Genomic DNA, 21,028 nt, shown 5'->3' with positions numbered 1-21,028 from the left:
GGAGCCCAGCATCTTCAGGCTTTGTGCTGAATTACTGCCCCATGTACTTGCCTGTCCTGCCTTGAAGTACGTCCTTGCTGGATGGCATTGTCCGTTTTTCCTGGGAATGCTAGTTGGAGAAAACAAACTGTGAAATACTTTTGAGAATGGCACTGTAAAATTAACATTGTTTTCTTTGTCCAGTTTACCTTCCTGTTTGGTTTATTATGTTGCTTTACATTTTCCAAGTGTTCCTGTCTCCTCCTCCTCCTTCGATCATCATCATCATCATCATCATCATCATCATCATCATCATCATTTACTTATTTTATGTAAATGCAGAGCCTAGATGTGTTTCTAGGGATATCTTTACTTATGGGCTCTGACTCAAAACATGAAATTGTCTAAATGGGGAATGATTTTTAACCCTTCCCACTCACTGCACACCATGGCTTCATTAAGGTCTTCTCAGTCTCCCGCATGCGGTGGAGATCTACGACCCCAACAGGTAAAGCCGGTGCCAGATTTAGTTATTGCAGCCAGGCTCAGGCAGTAATTGCCAGAGTGGGGATTTATATTTCTTCCCTCCAGATGCTCAGGAATTCCCCTTTGCTGAAGAAATGACCAAAAAAAAAAAAAAAAATGGCTATGGTGTCCTAATAATTTGACAGTGACAAGTGAGAGACAGACAGTGATGAGAGTTATTTAACTAATTAGATGCGGGCCAACTAACAACAGACTCCTCCCCTTCCTGAATGTCTGTTGGTGCTGTGATTCAACCTCCACGCTCTATGAGTGACCAGCAGACACCACTGCATCCTGCTTGTACATGAACTTTCAGGACTGTGCTCACCACCAATCAAAAATAGTAAATATTTCTTCCTTACAGACTGTACACCAATCCTAAAACTGTCCCCCTTCACCCTTTCCCACGCCCTATCGTAACCAATGTAAATTCTCTTCAGAACAACTTAGATCTTTCTTCCCCGAAACATAACATATAAAAACTCCCCTCAGCCCCAGGATAGCAGAATTGTCCCCTTCTCCACCCAGTCCTGCTGCTGGTGGCTTAGACTGCACATCCCAGGATCTGTTCCTTTTCTAGCTAGCCTGTGGTTCAATAAAACCTTTTTTTCATAAGAGCTTTTGGCCATGAAAGTTTTTTTGTTCACCATATGGTACCAAAATTGAGGTTTTTTAAGAAGCAGTGTTCTGTGTGCATCTATTTTATGGTTTATGTCTATAGACCCCAATGATGTACACAGCTTCTAAGTTCTCTGATGGAGTATTTCTTTAGCTTGGTAGCCTAAACATGTTGGCTTTACACTGATAAATGATTTTAGGTCCAGAGATTAATGTGGCCAGTGTTTCTAGTTTGTGGCAATGGAGCTGCTTTTAAAAATGAGCAAAATATGTCTTGTTAAAGTATTATTATTTTTTCTCATTTTGAACAAAACTGTTCAATGTGAGAATAAATTTTAATTTGCTTATTTTAATATAAAAATGTTTCCTTTTTCCAGCTTTTGTGTTGGCTTCTAAGGATGTGAAGAAAGTGGTCACACCATCTAAGGTACTGATTCTAATGATCCAATCTATTCTTCTCATCTGAGATTTGTTTGTGATTTCTTTAATGGGAGTTGTCATGATTTCTTCTTTCAATGGTTTTTAAGTTTATTTGTTTATTTTTACAAATTTATGAATGTTGATCAACATAGATTTTGAATCCCTAGCAACAACCAACAGATAGGCTGGCTTTTAAAAACATTCTTCAGTATAGTTAAAGCATGCCCACTAGGTTTCAAATTTTATTCTAAGCAAAAAGATGTTCTGATGTGGAGTTAGACATTTTAGAAGCCTTGCTTGGACACAAGCAAGTTTTATCCAGTTGTACTACATCTTAACCTTAGGTTTAACTTTCCCAGCCTGTGAAAGGATTATACTGTTTCCAGAATCACAAGAGCCTGAGTACCCCTCACCTTGAGGGTGGCCCCTTGAGAGGGCATCCTGGGGACTGGCCAAGAGACCCAGACTCTGTACAGTCAGAACTAGAAACTGGGACTTGGGGCCCCAATTGAGAGGGGACAGCACTTGCCCAGAACTCTGAGCTGCTGCTTTGTCATCATTGCATCATTAACGTCATTCCAGAAACTCATCAGAATTTTACCACGTGGGCTTTGTGCAAAATGAGTTTAGCATATGAGAAGGAGAAACGATATTTTAAAATATGAGTTATTTTTGTCATATTAAGGCTCAGTTGACTATTTTTTTACCCCACAATTAGTATAAAAGCATTTTTAAGTAGAATGTTTCTTTTATCTGTGCTAAGTATACTATGGGATTCCTACACAGGGAAAATAATAACAATAATTCCTTAAGGTTTTAAGATCCTTTATGGTTAATTAAACATTTTCAGACATTTAATTTAATCTTCTCAATGATTCTGTTACTGCTTAGCAAAGCAAATGTTCTTGTAAAAAGCTGAGAAAATTTATCCTCAGAGAAGCTAAGTGATTCCACTGAGGTCACATGACTATTCAAAGGTGAAGTCAGAATCCAAAATTTCTGAAATTTTTAGTTTTCCAAACTGTAATTTTCTATTACACAGCCATGTGCACTTTAAAATATGTGTGTGTGTGTTTGTGTGTGTGTGTGTGTTTGGCAATAATGAGGCTCATTTATAATAAATTTAAAGTGCTACCCAAGGTTTATTAATAGGGAACTAAAATTTTACATAATAAATTTAGAAATTATAGCACATACTTTCAAATACAGGTTTTTGCCTAATTTTTTCAAATGAAGAAATATATGTCTCCTTTGTCTTAAAAATATATATATACACACATACATACATATGTGTGTGTGTGTATATATGTGTGTGTGTGTATATATATGTGTGTATATATATGTATATGTGTGTGTGTGTGTGTGTGTGTGTGTGTGTATATATATATATATATATATATATATATATATAAATCTAAATATAGAGATAAGGGGAGTCCTATATCTTACTGTCATTTTTCAGGCAAAGATATTAAAGCCCTTGAAGAATATCATTAAACCCATCCGTGCCTGGGCTACAGAACCAAAACAGCCATTAATCCCATGAGAAGAGGCAGTGATGAAATGTCTCCTGTAGACCATACATGACACTGCGAGACAGAAAAGGAGTTACGGCTCTTAAAAATGACCATGTTAGTGTGGGGTTCTCCTTGGTTTATCTACCCTGTCATTGCTGCTTAGAGCAGCCGCCTGTGCTCCCCTCACCTCCCTGCTCACTTGGGTACATGCCAGAATATAGCCCAGCCGAACAGAGCTAGGGGCCTTCCCCAAACATGGTTCAGGGTTACTGGCTGGTGGCTTCTCCTCAAAATCCTGAGTGCTGCCAGTGCCCTGTGGTCCTGACTGGGCCCAGCCTCTTGTCTCAGGATTCTTTCCTGGGTCCCTGTCCTGGGGCTGTCCTGGGTTCTGACCCTCCCACTTTCAGGAAACCTGCCCTCCCAGGCTCATGCTTCAGGCCCCGCGTGCTGTCTCAGCCATGGCCCTGTACCTGGGCAACCTGCAGTTGGGCCTGGCCCTGTGTCCTGTGGTGGCTTGTGGCATTATGTCCTGTGTGACAAGGATAGAGCTGGACACTAGAACCACACTGCTGCAGGTCATGGCCCTTCTCTAACACTAATCTGCTGTGGAACTTACCAAACCTTTCTGTGTCTCAGCATCTTCAAGAAGATGGTATAATAGGGTTTATCTCAGAGAGCCATTTTGAAGATTGTGTGTGTGTGTGTGTGTGTGTGTGTGTGTGTGTCCACCATGTAGCACAGTGCCAGGCCCTGTTTCAATGTTCACCTGATATGACAGCAGGAAATGTCCCATGCAGACTTTTAAGAGGAACCTAAACAAATCAGAAGACAACTATAGGCCTTACAGCTTTTATCAGTTAAATTTCTTGTATGGTGATAGTTGATGTTATCTGAAGGAGGTGATGACGATGGAAAGAATGGCAGGTAACAGCTATTGAGCATTTGCTTTGGGCAGACACTTGTGCTCAGCATAATATGATCTAATTAAGCCCTATGCAGTGGGCCTTGTAGTTATGTTCCTCTTGTCCATACGAGGAGCCGAGGCCTGAGCCAGAGACTGGTGGATGCAGTAAATACGCAGGCCCACCTTACAGTGGGGTCTTTAATGACCGCATTTTGCTGACCTAATTTCACTCAGAATCTCAGGGGTGCTGGTGGCTGGTGGCAAGTGGCTAGAAGATGCCATTTTATCACTTCTTCCTTCTTGAAGGATTTCATATTACGTTCTTTTGAGGATTTTTTTTTAATGAAGAATGTACGTACAAACTAAGCCTCACCTAGATAGATAGCAAGTGCTCAAATCTATGGTGCCTCAAAAAATCGAACTGCACAAGGGTGACTTGGATTAGTCTTTTCTTGATGAGGGTAGGTGCTGTTTGTGGGTTAGAGGTATAAGGTATAGACCTTTTTAACTGAGTAGCACTTCAGATGACTTAGGAAACTTTAGCAGTAAGCACATTTTGACTGATATTGATAGTGGGAGAAACATACAGCAGCAGAGATAATAAAACAAACCATGTGTTTCATTTTTTTCTGGGGGAGAACTAAGCCTTTCCATGAAGGAAGCTGGAGACATAATTCTGAATGTTCTGTCAGTTCGTTTATTTAGTCTAATTTTCTTTCTCAAAGAAGATCATATTCAAGACTGTTTTGGTTCTATTTCAGTTCACCTAATCCAACCGTTTCTTGGATATTTTATTTTTACTGTTTACAAATTGAGCCATTGGCAATGGCTGATCATTTCCTAGCTGTTGTGTCAGCTTGTCAGCGCTGTGGTGATTGAAGACAAAGGGAAGGAGTTATAGTTCTGGTTGCTTTCCTTTGCTTTCACAAAGACCTCTGGTGGAGAGTCCAGTGGGGTGCCAGCTTACTCAGGCTGCTGAGTCTGCAGTCTCTGAGTTTGGGATATAGTTTATCTTTCAACTTGTTGATGAAGGTGACTGTTGTTGTAGGTGTTATTTCTAGCTTACTCTTTAAATTTTTCCACATCTAATGATGCATGTTTTCTGAAGAATACATCTGGAGGAAGGCTGGACATGCATTTTTCATGGGGGGAGGGTGTAAGAAAGGAACATTGGAAAGGAATCAAAAGACCTAGATTTTAATCCTAGTTCTGTGGCTAGAATGACTATTGGACAATGGGTGAATCCTTCATCTTTTCTGAACCTCTGTTATCTCATTTGTAAAGGGGAGTGTTGGATTGGATCATCTTTAATGTCAGTTTTTAAAAGTGTGGTAAAATACCCATGACATAAAATTTACCATCCTAATCATTTTTAAGTGTACAGTTCAGTACTATTATGCACATATATATTGCTGTGCAAGCAATCTCCAGAATTTTTTTCATCTTGCAGAACTGAAACTCTGTCCCCATTAAACAATAATGCCCCATTCCTCTCCCCCAGCCTCTAGTCTCTACTTATTTAACTATTCTAGGTGTCTCATATAAGTGAAATCTTACAGTGTTTGTCTTTTTGTGACTGGTTTATTAATGTTAATCTAAAAATAAAAGGCAAAGTAAGAGGTAAGAAACTTGAAACCCAAAAGAATAAGCTATTGGGGAAGCAATGATTTAGGCATAAACCCAAATAATGTTTCAACTACAAGACAAATTACAAGGGGTATTTGTGAGAAGGGGAAGGGGAACAATTACTTAATAGAAGGAAGGTGTTTCTGTTAGTGCAGGTAAGCTAACATAGTGATGTTAATTCCAAACAATGTTTTTAAGTTTCAGTCCAGTAGCCACCAGTCCTGTAGTTATAAGATCTGCTTTCTTGTTATCTCTGCAAACATTTTTTTTTTTTTGGAACATAATGTTGCTTTAGGCCAGTCCAAAAGTTATTTTGCCCTGTTTTGACATTCCAGGGTTTGAGGCATAAGATGTGCAAGGCAGTTCCTCTGGGATGGCAGCTCTGGCTCCATTTAAAGTGGCTCCATTTATATATTTAACATAATAGTGTTGTCAACTTAAGAATGTTGAAACCTATAAGAATTTTTATGAGCCAAACTGATGACAGTGACTGGGAAGCAAAATCTCAGTGGACTAAGAAAATTCTCCAGAGAATGGTAAAAATTAGTTTTACCACTTATTTTATACATCAGAATCAGGGCAAGATGTAAGGGGGTTACATTAAATCCATTGGTGATAAATTAGGGAGACATTAAGGGGACAAGAGAAGGCAAAGTGGGGGAATCTATGGAACTGGATAAAAAGTAAAATGATAGACACATACTTCTTTTACATTGGTGGGTATAGGGTAGTAAAAAGTCAACAATTAACACGATAACAATAACAGTGAAGGGATCCCTGATCTTATGCTCTGGTGGGAGATTGTGCCCTGAGGGGTCAGGAAAAAGGGTATTACTCTGATATTCCAAAGACATGTTATTGTAGATGGGGAAAGACAATAGACACGCTCAGTTAAGGTAAAGATTGACCTTTGTCAAGGAAGATATTGGCCTAGGATGTGACTACCCATCACAGCCCACTTTTAATTAGGAATTTTAACGTCCATACCATCCTATATGGTTACGTTCAGTCTCTGAGCATGTACGGCCACCACGCATGCCTCCCCTGAGCTTGTCAGGTTTAGTTTGTGGCCCCTTCTTTGTCCACAGTGTCCTCCAGGTTCATCCATATTGTAGCATGTGTCAGAATTTTTTTTTTTTAAGGATAAACAGTATTCTCTTATATGTATATACCACATTTTCTTTACCCATTCCAATACTTCCGTTAGGTCTAAAATTTCTAACTTTCTATGAGCTTTATCTGGCAGCCAAAGCTGTGGCTTCCCAAGGAGAGGGCATCTTGACCCAGGGGTGGCAAGTTAGGGCTGGAGGCAAAGAGACCCCTCTGAATCCAAGGCCAGTGCTTTTTCTCTGAGGGCAAGCTGTTCTCCTGGCCACAAGTGGCATTTAGAGTAGGGAAGACACAACGAGTCCACACATTCTAACTTATGATGGTACCTGGCTTTGGTTCACACATTTACAGAAGTGGGTTGAGCATTCTAGCGTCTCTCTCTTTCCTTTGGCTCTTCCAAAAACTATGTGTTTTATCAGGAGTAAGTAGAATGTCACTTGATTCTGAGGTGTAACAAATAAATACATAACTGTAGGATCTTCTCATTTTGAAACTGGGAAAGTCGGCATTAGTGCTGCCTGTCACTACCAGAATCAATAAATAGAGACAAGGATTAAATCTATATGGGCGTTTTATTCAGATGCCAGTGATTTGAGAAGACAGTGATTTATGTACCCTCAAAAAATGTCTTAACATCTCATCTCAAGCTGATCTTTTTATAAGGAGAAGGAATGGGTAGGTAAGGGGTTTGGAAAAAGGTTAATCAGATAAGAATTGCAGTCCCACAGTGATTTTTTCCTAGTACTTCTTTATCTACTGATCAGCAATTCTTTATCTGTGTTTCAGAGTTCTCTCTCTGGGACATGATGGCTCAGATACCATCTCCATTGCTTGCAGACCCCTTGGGGCACAAAAGTTGAATTGCTTGTTGACCTGCTGGAGTTCATGTAGGTCGTGCATTCCAGTTCCTGGAATAACAGCTTTCCACATGCATTAAAAACTTAAGCCTATCAACTATAACTGAAGCTAAAATCTTTAACTCTTGAATTCCCCTATCAGTCTCTGTTATTTCTATTCTTGACACAAAGATAATTTAGGAAAATACTACTAAAGATAGACATTCCCCCATGTTTTGCTCTCTCCTCCCTGTCTGTTGTCATGGTCCCTTTGGCATTCTAAGAGAATTCATCTCTGTGTATCTTACCTTTTAAGCTGCTCCCAGTTTTGTAGGTAATTTCTTGTTGCTGTCAGTGAAGAAAATGGAATGATATTTGCCATTGTCTGATTGTCATAATTATAGCATGTGGTGGTTGAAAGCAGAAAAGGACTATTAGAGAGAAAATTCCTTTGTCTGCTGGAGAGGACAATAAAATGGCAGATTTAGCCACTGCCACTTGGCACTTTGTCAGAGAAATCTTTTCAGAGCTCCTTCCCTGATCTTTTCAAGATTAGGGTCAGGTGTTTCTCTGCCCACATCCAGATTTCTGTCAGGAGCTCTGCAACTGTCAGATACCCCTTCTGTGCCCATGAATTCTCGTGAAATGCAAGCCAACAACCTGCAGGGTCCCAGCATAGCTTCTCAGGTAGGAGAGAACATTGTGGTAACGTTCTTGACAGCACATCCAAGCCAAATGATGATAAATACACTCATTAGCAGGGTTCATCTTCATGGGGAACACATTGCCAGAACTGATACTATTTGTGATGTTTGTAGTGCTTAGAGTTTACATGTGTAAAAAAAAAATCCCAAAACAAACATAGCTACTTTAAAATGGAGCTGGAGCTGCCTTTCCAGAGGAACTGCCTTGTACGTCTTATGTCTCAAACCTTGGAATCTAAAAACAGGGCAGAGTTACCTTTGGACTGGGCCTAAGGCAGTATTGTATTCCAAACAACTGTTTGCAGAGATAACAAGAGAACAATTATGACTACTGAACTGAAAATTCAAAACCTTGTTTAGAATAAACATCACTATGTTAGGTTATCTGCACCAAAAGCAATGCCTTCCTTCTATTAATGTAATTGTTCCCCTTCCCTTTTTCATAAATACCCATTGGCCTTATCTTGTAATCAGAACACTATTTGGGCTTCTGCCTGAATTAGTCAGTGCTTCCCGAATAGCCATTCTTATTGATCTCAAATAAATGCTGTTGCCTCTCACTTTGAAAGCCTTTTTATTTTTAGGTTATTATAAGGTTTTTAAATTAACCCTTCAGAAAACTGAACTAGTTACGTTTTAGCTCCATGTTAAACAGGAGGAAAGAGCCTCAGCTCAATGAAGTGACTGCCCAAGATCACATATAAGACACAAGGCTGTGGGTTTGATCCCCAGTCAGGGCACATACAAGATTCAACCAATGAATGCATAAATAAGTAGAACAACAAATTGATGTTTTCCTGAATTAGTTTCTCTCCCTCTTTCTCTCTGCCCTACCTATCTCTCTCTCAAAATCAGTTTGAAAAAAAACCACATGTGAAAGGGAGAGCCCATGGGAGGCTACTGCCTTGACATAGAAGGACATCATTTTTACTTTTCCCTCTACATATTGGTCAGTGTTTGTAAGGAAACATTTCCAAACTCTCATCTTCATTTCCTTTCCCCCCAGATTTTTAGTGTGTATCATATGTATTCATTCAGCACATTATTAACTTTGTTGTGTGATGAGATTTATCTTTTGCTCTCTCTTTTTTTTTTTTCAATACAGAATTTGGAGAAAAATGGTATGTCAAGGAAAAAAGACATAGGTATGTAATTTTGTTTAAAGTTAAGAATATGTACCCAGGTATATTTCTTGTAAATTATGAGTCAGTGAAATGCATTTTTTCCTGAATTTATTTATGGGGTAAATATTGTTGAGTTTTCAATAAGGGCAGTTGCTGTGCCAGATGATGACAGAAGTGAGTCAGATATCATCTCTGTGACTAGGGGTCCACACTTAGTGGGAGAAACAGGCACACTGTGGCCTTTGCTTGTGCTTTCCTCTGCCTTCAGCCAGGTCCCCCACTGTGGACCCACAGACACAAATTGCCCTTCAGGTTAGCTCACGGACACATCTCCTGTCAGACTCCTCCTGATCACTGGTGTGGAAGGGATGGCTTGCTCCTTTGCAAACACACTGCACTTCTGTTACAGCCCACATACACCTTCTCCCTCAGCATATTGTGTCTTCAGGGCTGTGGCTATGAGTGAGGATATTTTTTTGTGTGTTCTGTGGAAAACACGCCCCAGGGTGTTAACTGGAAGGTAACCATCATCCAGGGTGGGCCTTGGAGACCTGGAAGTCGGGCTGGGACAGGAAGGAAAAGGTATGTCTTCCTTTCTAGGCCTTCTTTCCTGGGCCTGGATTCTAAGGAGTTGGTAAGACAGGAGAGAGCACCTGGGTAGCAGGTGGGGTGGGGTGGGGAGGATGGCCTGTGCTGGGGAGGCGCATCTAAGGCCCTGCACACAGGGGAACATCGGGGCATGGGTGAGGGTCTGCTGGCTCTGAGAACAGCCTTATTTAAGGAGCCACATTGCTTTATTGGGAGCTGATGGGTCTCGTAGTAAATGGTTATTAAATGAACTAATGAACATCGTTGGGAACATGGCTTTGAAAGGACCAAGGGGAAGTTACCGGGAACTGAAATCTACATTCTTGCAAGTATGGATGGCCAGTCTGATGATATTTATCTTGGTATCTGGTCATCCTAAAAGGACCCTGGGGATTTATTGGCTGCAATCTTAGTGAGTCCACAGGACCAGGGGCTCCTAAGGCAGCTGCCCAGAGGAGCCAGGGTGCTTAGATCATGGTCTCAACGATACTCAGGGATGGGTGGCAATCTCCAAAGCGGGCAGTCTCTTTTTCTCTTCTGGCTTATTACCTAATCTGTAGATTCATTAGTGACATTGTTCTTACCAAGTGACACATAACTGGAGAGTGGCTCTTCATGTGTGAGTGCATGTGTGCATACTTATCCCTGAGCCTTAAATCATGAGCCTCCTTGTTGTACTATCTGAAGAAGCCACATTGATTTCTCATCAGGAAAACACCAGCCTTGTGAAATTTGTATGTCTAGATAATTTTTGACCAGGAAGGATCAGTGCTTAGTAGAGTGTTTGGCACATGACAGGTGATCAGCACCTGCAGAAATAGAAGACCTTTGATTTCTTCTGCCTTCACAGAAGAGTTATTTCTCCTGCAGGGACCTTTTCTAACCACCTCTGGTTCTGTTGCCTGTACTTAGTACTCCCTGCAGCTCTCCACTGGCTTCAACTCTTTATCTTCTTGTCACACTCATTATTTTCAGGCACTTAGTGTACTGCCCATTTGTTACACATTCCTGGAGGAGAAACAATGACAATCTGTCTTGAGTGGTGACAGTGTTGGCTGAAAACAAATTGCACTGAGTTTAGAGATGTGCAGCCAAAGTGAGAGGAAGTGGTGGAGTTGTCTTGTTAGCTCCAGGGACTGGTCAGTGGGAGCCTGAGAATCACAAGGTCAGAAGGTGTCAGCAGAGAAGACTCTGTTGGGCGATTTAGACACCACCAGGATTTGGCTCATTGGGGGAGGCTTGAGAACACGTGTCAGAAAATATTTCATGGTGCTGATATAAAGAGCAGCAGGAATTAAAGCACATAAGTTGTTTTTGGCACTAAACTGTACTCACCTGGTTGTCTTCTGGAAGGGGCTAGGGCTGAATAGGAGGAGATGAGTTTCTGTCTCTATTACCAGGTTTTAAGAAGTGGGAGCACCCTTCCTTTTTTGCCTCATTGCCTATAACTCCCCCATGAGCATCCTATTCCTTAGCCATACCTGCCGTGTCCTAAATTCCCAGAGGAAGAAATGAGGACACTGTGTCCTATGGACCCCCAGAAAAGAGAGTGGAGGACAGTGGGAGCAGTGAAGATTTGGACCCCATTGTCTGGGGTCCCAGGTGGCTCCTGAGCTCATCCCCAGTTTGAAAGCTATTAATTTGGAGTCCCAGCCTCTGAGTGAGGCCTGTAAATCCTTGCTGACTGATTTGGCTGAGCCAGTCTCCCACTCTAACTTTATCACTGACTGTTCCCTGCATCTTGTTTTCAGAAATGCCTGATACACTCCCTGTTCACCCTCTCAGGGATGCTGCAGAGATAAGGCCACTGTGGTCTCAGTGATAATCCTACTTGTCTCTGCTGCTGCTGCTTGGCAACCCTCCGAGCCTGAGCCTGAAGGAATGGTTGCTTCTTAAAGGAAACTCAGGAAACAGCTCCTCCCAGACACTCTTCTTGCACTGGCTCCCTCTCCTATGTGTCCTCACAGTTTCCCCTTGTGAGCTCTGGCTTTGTATTTTTGCCTTTGTGGTAGGATGGCCTACCTTCTTTCTAACAAAAATTATTTTATTTTTATTTTTTTAAGTATAGATAGCATACAATATTATATTATATTACTTTCAGGTATACAATACAGCATCAACATTTAGATACCTTACAATGTGAACCCCACACAAATTCTGGCAATCATCTGTCACAGTGCAAACTATCAAAATATTTTTGACTACATTCCCTTCACCTTTTTTGCCCATCCCCTACCCATGCCCTTTGCCAACCATTCTTTTGGTCTCTGTTTCTACAAGCCTGTTTTTGTTTTGTGTTGTTTTGTTCTTTAGATTTCATATAAAAGCAAAAGCATATGGTATTTGTCTTTCTCTGACTGATTTATTTCACTTAGCTTAATACTCTCCTAGTCCACCCATGCTGTCACAAATAATAAGATTTTATTCTTTTTATGGCCGAGTAGTATTCCATTGTGTGCATATGTGAGTGTGTGTGTGCGTGTGTGTGTGCGCGCGCATGCATATGAGTGACATATCTTCTTTATCCACTCATCTACTGGTGGACACCTAGGTTGCATCCATCTCTTTGCTATTGTAGATAACACTGTAATGAACATAGGGATGCATAAATCTCTTCAAATTAGTTTTGGGTTTCTTCAGGTAAATACCCAGAGTGGAATTGCTGGGTGCTATGGTAGTTCTATTTTTAGTTTTTTTGAGGAAACTTCATACTGTTTTCTGTGGTGGCTGTACCAGCTTGCAGTCCTGCCAACGGTACACTAGAATCAGGTGCTGATGTGCGTGGACTGCTCAGTCACCTTTGTGTCCCAGATCCTGGCACTTGGTAGAGACTCAGCAATGCTTGCTGAGTAAGTGCACACAGCATGCATGGTCAAAGCATGTGGAACAGGAAGGGAGTGATTCCTTAATAGCAGGAGAAACACATACAGCTAACAGCACATGACCCGAATATATGAAAAGGGGGAGAGTTTGCTTTATTTCTTCTTACAAAGTCTCTCCCCTGCGTTGGATGATCTGCAGACGGTGGGAGTTCTGCTGACAGGAGTGGCGGGAGCTGGTTACTGTGGCGAGAGCAGGATTAGCCTTTGACGCATGGATCTGCTCTTTTAAAAATTTCATTACGAATTATTTTGAACATACAAAAAGCCACAAAGAGATAATGTAATGACATCCTACATGTTCGTTACATGCTATTACACAGCTGAAGCCTTTGAACCATTATCCAGATTTGCTGTTTATCATTCTCAAATAATCTTACACTCATATCAGATACATGGACAATGTCTGCTTACATACATAGCACATATCCACTTTATGCTTATGTTTTTGTAAACTACTGATTTATATAATTATTCCTTGGCAGCTTACTTTTTTCAGCATTCCACCTGTACAGTTCATCTCCAGCATCCATTGAGGTTGATACACGTAGGACTAGTTAATTTTTATTATTGAGTAGTATTTTGATTTGTGCCTCTTGTTAGTGAGTATTTGAGTTGCTTCCAGTTTTTCCTTTTGCATATGCTGTGGGGAGTGTACTTGTCATAGACCCTTTTATACACACAGGAACATTTCTCAGTGACTGTTAATAGCAGTAGAATTTCTGGGTCATTGGGAATGTGCAACCTCAACTTTATTAAATTTGGAAAAATTATTCTCTGAAGTTTTACTTCATTTTTCACAAAAGTAAGTCCTTATAACTCCTCTTTTCATATGTTGGTTTGTATTAATGTTTCAGATGTAGTAGATGGAAGGTTATGTTTTAGTTGAAATAGAAGACACAATGTAAGTCCTTCTGGGTGTCTGATTTATAGAGCCAGGAGCTGATTTAGAGTAGAGATAAATATGTAGAATCTGCACATGTATATATTCTCTAATGGAAAGCAAAGAGGTCATATTCAGTAGGTTGTTCAGCATTTCCTTTTATGGTACATTTTTAATTGCATTTTAACGAAAAAGCATTTGGGATTATTTTAGGATCTAGGTGGCTCACTGTGGAGCTATTTGTTGTATGAATGGTTGAGTGAGTGAATAAATGAATGGCACTATAGAACTGAACATCAGAACAATAAAATATAATTGAATAAAATTAAAACCAAATTAGTGTCCCTGAGTCAAGGTATTGCAGGGAAAGGCTCATGGTGGGGGGATAGTCCCCTCATCCATTTGCTCTAAACCTTGCCGGAGGCTATAGTTTTTTGACAACTGCCTTCTCCCAACACCCCATCTGGTGGCAGGGTGCTGATGTGATGGAGGTTTCAATCTGCTTCCTTATTACAGGTTCAGAAAGGGGGGAGGCTAATGTGCTTCTCCACATGGGGCCTGAGCAACCATCTCTGCTCAGGGCTGCCTCTGATAGTCCTCCTGGTCAGGTGGGCGTGTTACAGCAGGATTCCACCCAGTCGGTCATTGTAGAAAAGCCACCAGCCTTTCAGTGAGTCTTCAGGGGGCCGGCAAGTTCTGCCCGTGTGGCCTGTGTTGTCATAGATGAGCTGTTAAGCAACAGTTCTTGCTGAACCCTGCTTCTGTGGGATTGTGGCTGTTTTCCTGAAGAGAATGCTCATTTCTGGCTGGATGCTATGAGGTAGGGCATGGGTAATTGAGTTATTTATTTGTAGACTCATGGGACATACGCAGTCACTGTTAAATGTCACTTTGAAGGGCCATCCAGAAGAGTCTTGAGGTAGTGTGTTAGTTTGCTGGGGCTGCAGCAATGAAGTGCCACAAATTGTGTGGCACAAATAACAGAACTTTTTTTCAATGTTCTGGAGCCTGGAAGTGTAAAATCAAGGCATTTGCAAGGTTGGTGTCTTCTAAGGTCTCTTTCCTTGGCTTGTAGACAGCATATTTCTTACCATGTCTTCACATCATCTTCTCTCTGTGTGTCTGTATCCACATTTCCTCCTTCTCTAAAGACACCGAATATATTGGATTAGGGCCCACAGTAGTGATCTTACTTTAACTTGATGACAAGACCAAGTTTAAACTAAGGTTACATTCTGAGATCCTGGGGATTAGGACTTCAATCTGAATTTGGGGGACATAATTCAACTTATAGCAAGTAACAGCACAATTTAGGATTATGTATGAATTGTTAAAAGCCTACTTGCAAACAAGATTTTCTGCTTCTAGGGGGGGTTAGTGTTCTAGACATTTTCATACTTTATTTACAGTCATTCTTTTTGACAGGCAAGAGAAAATACATAATTTGTTACTATAAACTTGGTCTCGTACATTGAGTTTATTTATTTGCTAGTCTCTAGGAAAGAAATTTTGCGGATCAATTTCAAAAGACAGATTTTATCACTAGAATTACATGTAAATTGTTTTTTTTCCCTAAGAGTTTATTTCCTGAAGGCTTATCTTGTAGCGTGTTTTCTTTTTAAAACTTGTTTTCAAGTTTATTTCAGTTGTTGTGAAAAAGCAAATACCTGAAAACTTTTTTCTTTTTTGGTTCTAGATTTAAAAGGAATTGTATTTGTCATCCAGAGTCAAAGTAATTCTTTTCATGCAAAGAGAGCAGAAGACTTAAGGAAAAGCATCTTAAAGCAAGCTGCAGATCTCACGCAGGTATGTAGCAATGGCTTGGGATGCCTGCTAAATATCCATGTATTGATACATGTGTATTTTGCAGAGCTCTTGGTCTGTAGAGAATCAATTTTATGTAGATGACAATAGCTCTTCTGACTTGTTTTGCTTTTTAGTATTGACTATTTGTGATTTAAAATGTGCTAGTTAATTGCTACTGCTCAAAGCATCATAGTCTAAATTACTACATATATTGAGTTTTTAATTTAAGAGACTCATATAATAGTGTAGGACTACGGTGATTTTGTTATAAAATATGATATAAAGAAGAAATTTTTTTAAAGTAGGGCTTAAAATAGCAGAGATAATTAATGTTTACAATTTGGTAACAAGTTCTAAGGCAGTTTTCATGTTGAAATAACATTTTCATTAACCTCAGTGTGATATTTCCTCTGTGAGTTCCTTAATCTGTGATTTAATTGGACATTAGTAATTGAACTTTTGATTTGATTTATAATGTATTTCCAAGAAGGATCATGGAGAAAAAGATCGATACATACAGACGCATTTTGATACAGTTTAAAATAGGCATGAGCTGAATTTAGTGTTGGAGCTTTGGGACAGAAGAAGGTCTACTTTCTTGCGCTGCCACATCAGTACTTTCTTCTTTGGCCAAGCAGAAACAAGTTCCTCCGCGCTTGCTGCTCCACACTGCTGTGGCTTTCAAGACACAGTGCTTGTCTGTAGGTAAATGCCATCCCGTGGTCATCTCTGAGAGAACTCTGACAGGAGATGTGTATGTGTGATGGATTGTTGTCCCTCTCTTGGTGGAGACTGGGAAACAGAGGGTTGGAAAATTAGCCACCTTAGTAAAAGTGAAGGCTAAGGTAACCACTGAGATTAAGGTTTATTGTGCTTTATCTTGAAATTATTCACATATAAAATTTACACAAGCCTCCTCGTGTCCTTGCAAGGACAGGTTCTTGGCTCCCCTGCTTAGAGCATCACACCTTCTAAGGAGGAGGAAACAATTACCTGCATTTATTTATTTATTTGTTTGTTTGTTTATTTATTTATTTGTGATTGGTGCTAGGAACAACTTGATGAGTTTGAAATTCTTTCTCTGGACACCCAGCTTTTAGAGTTTTTCTTCTATAAAGTCGTTCTGAATTCATCAGAGAGGCAGACATGCCACCCCCTTGACTGCCTGGGCTCCTTCCTCTTGGTCTGTGGAGGCCCTATTGGAGTGGACAGGGGAGGCTTCTGTGGGGAGGAGGGTAGCCAGTAGCCCCCGTAACCCCTCCTTTGGATCCTGGCAAGCATTAAAGAGTGTAGCTCTATTGGGCTGTGACAATTACTCCAAACTAAGCAATCAGATGAGTTTGTGCTAGGAAGATATGATCGTATGATTAAGTGAATCTTGAGAAACAATATGGAAAAGATGAGAAAAGTCATTCATCTGCTTTCACACAGACACTGTTAACAATGACTTAAGGAAGATGGAGATTTACATTCTCTCCCAAACAGTGCAGTTGCGGGCAGCCAGCAACAGGCAGCTCTGTACCAGGGTCCTCTGCCCTGCTACTTTACTGTGGGCTAAGGAGCCCTCATCTTCATGGTGGAAGCTGGCCACCACTCTTGCATTTGCATTCCAGTGTGTGGAGGGCAAGCAGCCTCCTGCTAAGGATGTACCTGCTAAGGATGTGACCTTAAAGTGGTACTCAGCATTTCCCCCAACATATGGTTATCCAGAACATAACCATATGGGCACAACTCAGCTGCGAAAGGTCATGTCTAGTTGGGTGGCCTTGGATCCAGCCAAACCTAAGGGGTTCTACTCACCGAAAGAAAGAAAATAGTGAAGACTCAGACAAATTGACATCTCTGCTAAAGTCAGGATTTTGTGTACATGTCAGGGACTCGTCTAGTCCATGAAAGAATTTATGTGTGAACCTCTTATTCACTCATTCAGTGTTGACAGAGTTACTGGGGGCAAAGTACTGGATGTTCAAGGATCAGCAAGCCATGGTCATTGCACTGGCAGAACCTACAGTCTCAGAGAGGAGATGGGCCTGTAAATGGGCACTTCTAAAGCACAGAGGAAGTGCAGACACAGGCAAGCATTGTGTGGTTCTGCTTGTAGGCAGCATTTGAAATAGTCAACTTCACAGAGTCAAAGACTAAGGGTTTTACCAGGGGCTATGGGGAGAGGGGCAGTAAGGAGTTATCAATAGTCATAAACTCTAGAGATATGAATTACAAAATTGTCCTTAGAGCCAAAAATCCTCTGTTGTACACCTAAATTTTTTTAAGAGGACAGAACTCATGTTAAGTGTTCTTACCACAATACAAGAAACAATATTAAATAAAAAATTCGGTACTAGGTAGGTTGGGAAGGGGTAGGAGTGGGAGAGGGCTTTCCAGGTGGACAGCCAGGTAAAGGCAGCCAGGTGAGAAGCAGGAGTACAGTGTGTGCGGGCCCTGCCTGCCCTCCTGAGGTGGGTATAGAGTGGGAGGCAGGCAGAGTAGGTGGCTGGCCCAGACAGTTGTTGGGGACCTGACCGCAGGCAAGCTGTGTGTTCCGATGAGGACTCAGACTGTTCGCAGGGGCATTACTGGCACTTGGAGAGAGATTTCCTTTATGTCCAAGACACTTAGTGTCCCTGCCCCCTGGAAGGAGGTACAGGAGCAACCCCTCCTCCCTGTACTAACAGTGTTCCCTGTTGAGAATTACTGCTAGGGAGAGTGGTTAGAGCATTGACCTGCTCAGATTTTCATTTTAAGAACCTCGCTCTGGTGGCAGCATTACGACTGTCAAGAGTGCAGCAGGGATCCTAATTCTAAGGCCCTTGGATTCGTCCAGGGCAATGCTGCCCAAAGTAGATGGAGACCCCACTTTGTTGCAGACAGTTTCAGAATCATTGGACTGAGGTGAGAGGTGCAGCTGGCCAGGCTCCTGGTGGCTGGGGTGACACTGGGCCAGAATTGGGGAAGGTTGGGCCCACATGAGGTAGGGTGGGGTGGGGCCACCATCTGATGCTGATGAATTTGCAGGTTTGTGGGGTGTGGATAGATGACTGAGGTTTCTGTAAATGAAGTCTGAGGTGGAGTTATCAGTGGCTAGGGGCTGAAAACATGAAGCTCAGGAGAAAGGCTTGGGCAGCAGATGGAGGGTTTGGGAGTTCGCAGCCTTCATAGGTAGTGCCTGTATGCTGGAAGGTGCTGCTTCCAGTGGGGCAGTGGGACCCTCGGGGGACGTTGGGGAACCCCACATGCTGGGGCTGGACAGAGTATGAGCAGCCCTCTCTGGACAAAGAGAGAAGGTGCCTCATGGGCCATCAGGGAACCTGAGACTTGTACGCAGTTATCAGCTCTATTCTGTTCCCCAGAGAGGACTCATGAGAGGGCCTCAGCCTGTCCATGTGACCAGACTGCTGTGGACCCCTGCCTGTGCAGTTGCCTCAGGAGGTGGCCCACACAGGGTTTCCTTGTTGCTGGTGCCACTGCCACTGTCACTGTTATTATTTTTAATTGTGATAAAGAACATAACAACGTAAAATTTGCCATCATATTCATTTTTAAGTGTAGTTTTATAGTGAAGTACCTTTATATTGTATAACCCATTTCTAGAGCTTTTTCGTATTCTGAATGGAAACTCTGTCCCCATCCTTCAACCCAGGCCCTCCCTCCCCCATACTTTCTGTCTCTATGGACCTGACTTCTCTAGGGACCTCTGATAAGTGGAGTCATATAATATTTGTCTTTTGTGACTGACTTCTTTCACTCAGCATAAAGACCTCCAGGTTCATCCATCCCGTGGCTGCATGTTGTTATTGCTGTTATTTTGAAGAACTTTCCTTCATGCCCTTCTGGTAACCTCAATGCTTGTTTGGTGCCCTGTGTGGGCACCCTGCCTGTCGTTGGTCCTCTATGGTATCTGTCCCACCCTCAGAGTCAGAGGGAAGCCAAACCCCTCTGCCCCTCCCCACATCCCGCAGAATACCAGGAATAATGCCAAGCACAAAGTTAGCAACTGTAATGTCATTGATGCATTTTCTCGTCTTCTAAAGTGTAGAGAACAGCTCTATTGATCTAAAGTAGTTAACTTTTCTTGCACTTTATTCTGTGCTTATTTAGTCTGTGTGCATACACTTAATTTTTATTATCCTGGACATTTATGATTGGCACTTTGTACAACCTGTTTTGTAGGTGACTCAGATGACCACTAGGTGGCAATACGGGTTTTACATTTAAAGACACATAATTAAACAATCTCATTAAACAAACCCCTGTCCTCCAGCATTTGATTTCTGTGATAATAAATGGAATATGGACTAAAATAGTAAGGAAGCCTCCCTTTAATGATAAAATAGCATAGTTTTCTTATTCTGAAATTCTTTCCTAGCACAAAGCCAGCCATAAATACCCAAATACAGTCAGTCTTCATTGAACATTCTTGATAGGTTCTTGGGAACTGCAACTTTAAGAGAAACGATGCATAATGAAACCACTTTCGCTCTAGGCTAATTGGTAGAAACAAGCATTATGTTCCTAGGGCATATTCCTGATCACAAAAACATCATCGAACTTTTAAATAAAGACCCCTGACAATTCTAATAATAAACATTGAAATCAATGTGAGCTATACACCCATTTAAGAAAGATGAATAAAAACAAGTGAGATAGTGATTTTCTAACCTGCTTATTCTAGTCCTGGGTCACAGGTGTCTGGAGCCTGTCTTAGCAGCTTACTTCACCAGGAGGGTGCCCTTCCATTGCAGGGCTGTGCACACCCACCCACACTCACTTGGACTGAGACAGTGCAGACACATCAGCTAATCTAACATTCACATCTTTGGGATGTGGCAGGAAACCACAGGACAAGGAGAAAACCCATGCAGACATGGGGAGAATATGCCAACTCCGCACAGACAGTAGCCCCACTGGGAATCAGTTTTTTTAATCATCATTGTTATAACAAAATAATATTGAATGAACAATGTTATTTGAGGACGTGCTGTAGCTATGACAAAACTTTAATCCTTGGACTTAATTCACTCACAAGATTCAGAGTGTGTTGTTATGACTTAGATAATTCTGTTTGGATTAACAAGTCCTTTTGGTAGTTGAAGTGGCCAGAAAGATTTTACAGTGGGCAAATATACTTGATACTGGTTCCTTTTTTTCTCTTTATAGAGTTTTTTAATTCTACATATGTGATTAGAAGTTGAATTTATCCCATGAATAGCATTTTAGAGATTCAGAGATTGTTGATGGTTTGGACAACACTTTGGACAATGGTGAGATACCCAGACTTAGAACTGTCTGAAAATGGAGCTGATGAACTAACTACAGAGAACTAAACGCTGAGATGCACAAACATAGAGAGGCAAAGTCCCTCTGTGAGGCAGTTGTGTCTCCAATTAAAATTTCACTGGAACTTGTTTTAAGAAATTTACATATTTTTGAAAAAGAATGGACAGGTCATTCACCAGCCACCAAAACAGATTCTGGGGCTGAAGAAGTTAGGATATCCCCAGCATGGGGGTGG

General features: G+C 41.3%; 1 protein-coding gene across 1 annotated transcript in view; it reads left to right on the top strand.

Moving 5' to 3' along the window:
- The first annotated feature begins 459 nt into the window (after positions 1-459).
- B3GLCT (beta 3-glucosyltransferase) overlaps positions 460-21,028 on the top strand; it is an 89,393-nt gene continuing 68,824 nt past the window's right edge. Inside the window, exons 1-4 of the mRNA XM_054577089.1 lie at positions 460-487; positions 1,500-1,549; positions 9,345-9,384; positions 15,410-15,519. Coding sequence (XP_054433064.1) covers positions 460-487; positions 1,500-1,549; positions 9,345-9,384; positions 15,410-15,519 — 228 coding nt within the window. The remainder of the gene's footprint in view (positions 488-1,499; positions 1,550-9,344; positions 9,385-15,409; positions 15,520-21,028) is intronic.

The sequence above is a fragment of the Pteronotus mesoamericanus genome, unplaced genomic scaffold (genome assembly GCF_021234165.1).
Source record: "Pteronotus mesoamericanus isolate MK-2021 breed Mesoamerican mustached bat unplaced genomic scaffold, CSHL_Meso_final contig_41, whole genome shotgun sequence".
Lineage (NCBI taxonomy): Eukaryota > Metazoa > Chordata > Mammalia > Chiroptera > Mormoopidae > Pteronotus > Pteronotus mesoamericanus.
This window is presented reverse-complemented; position numbering and strand designations above follow the sequence as displayed.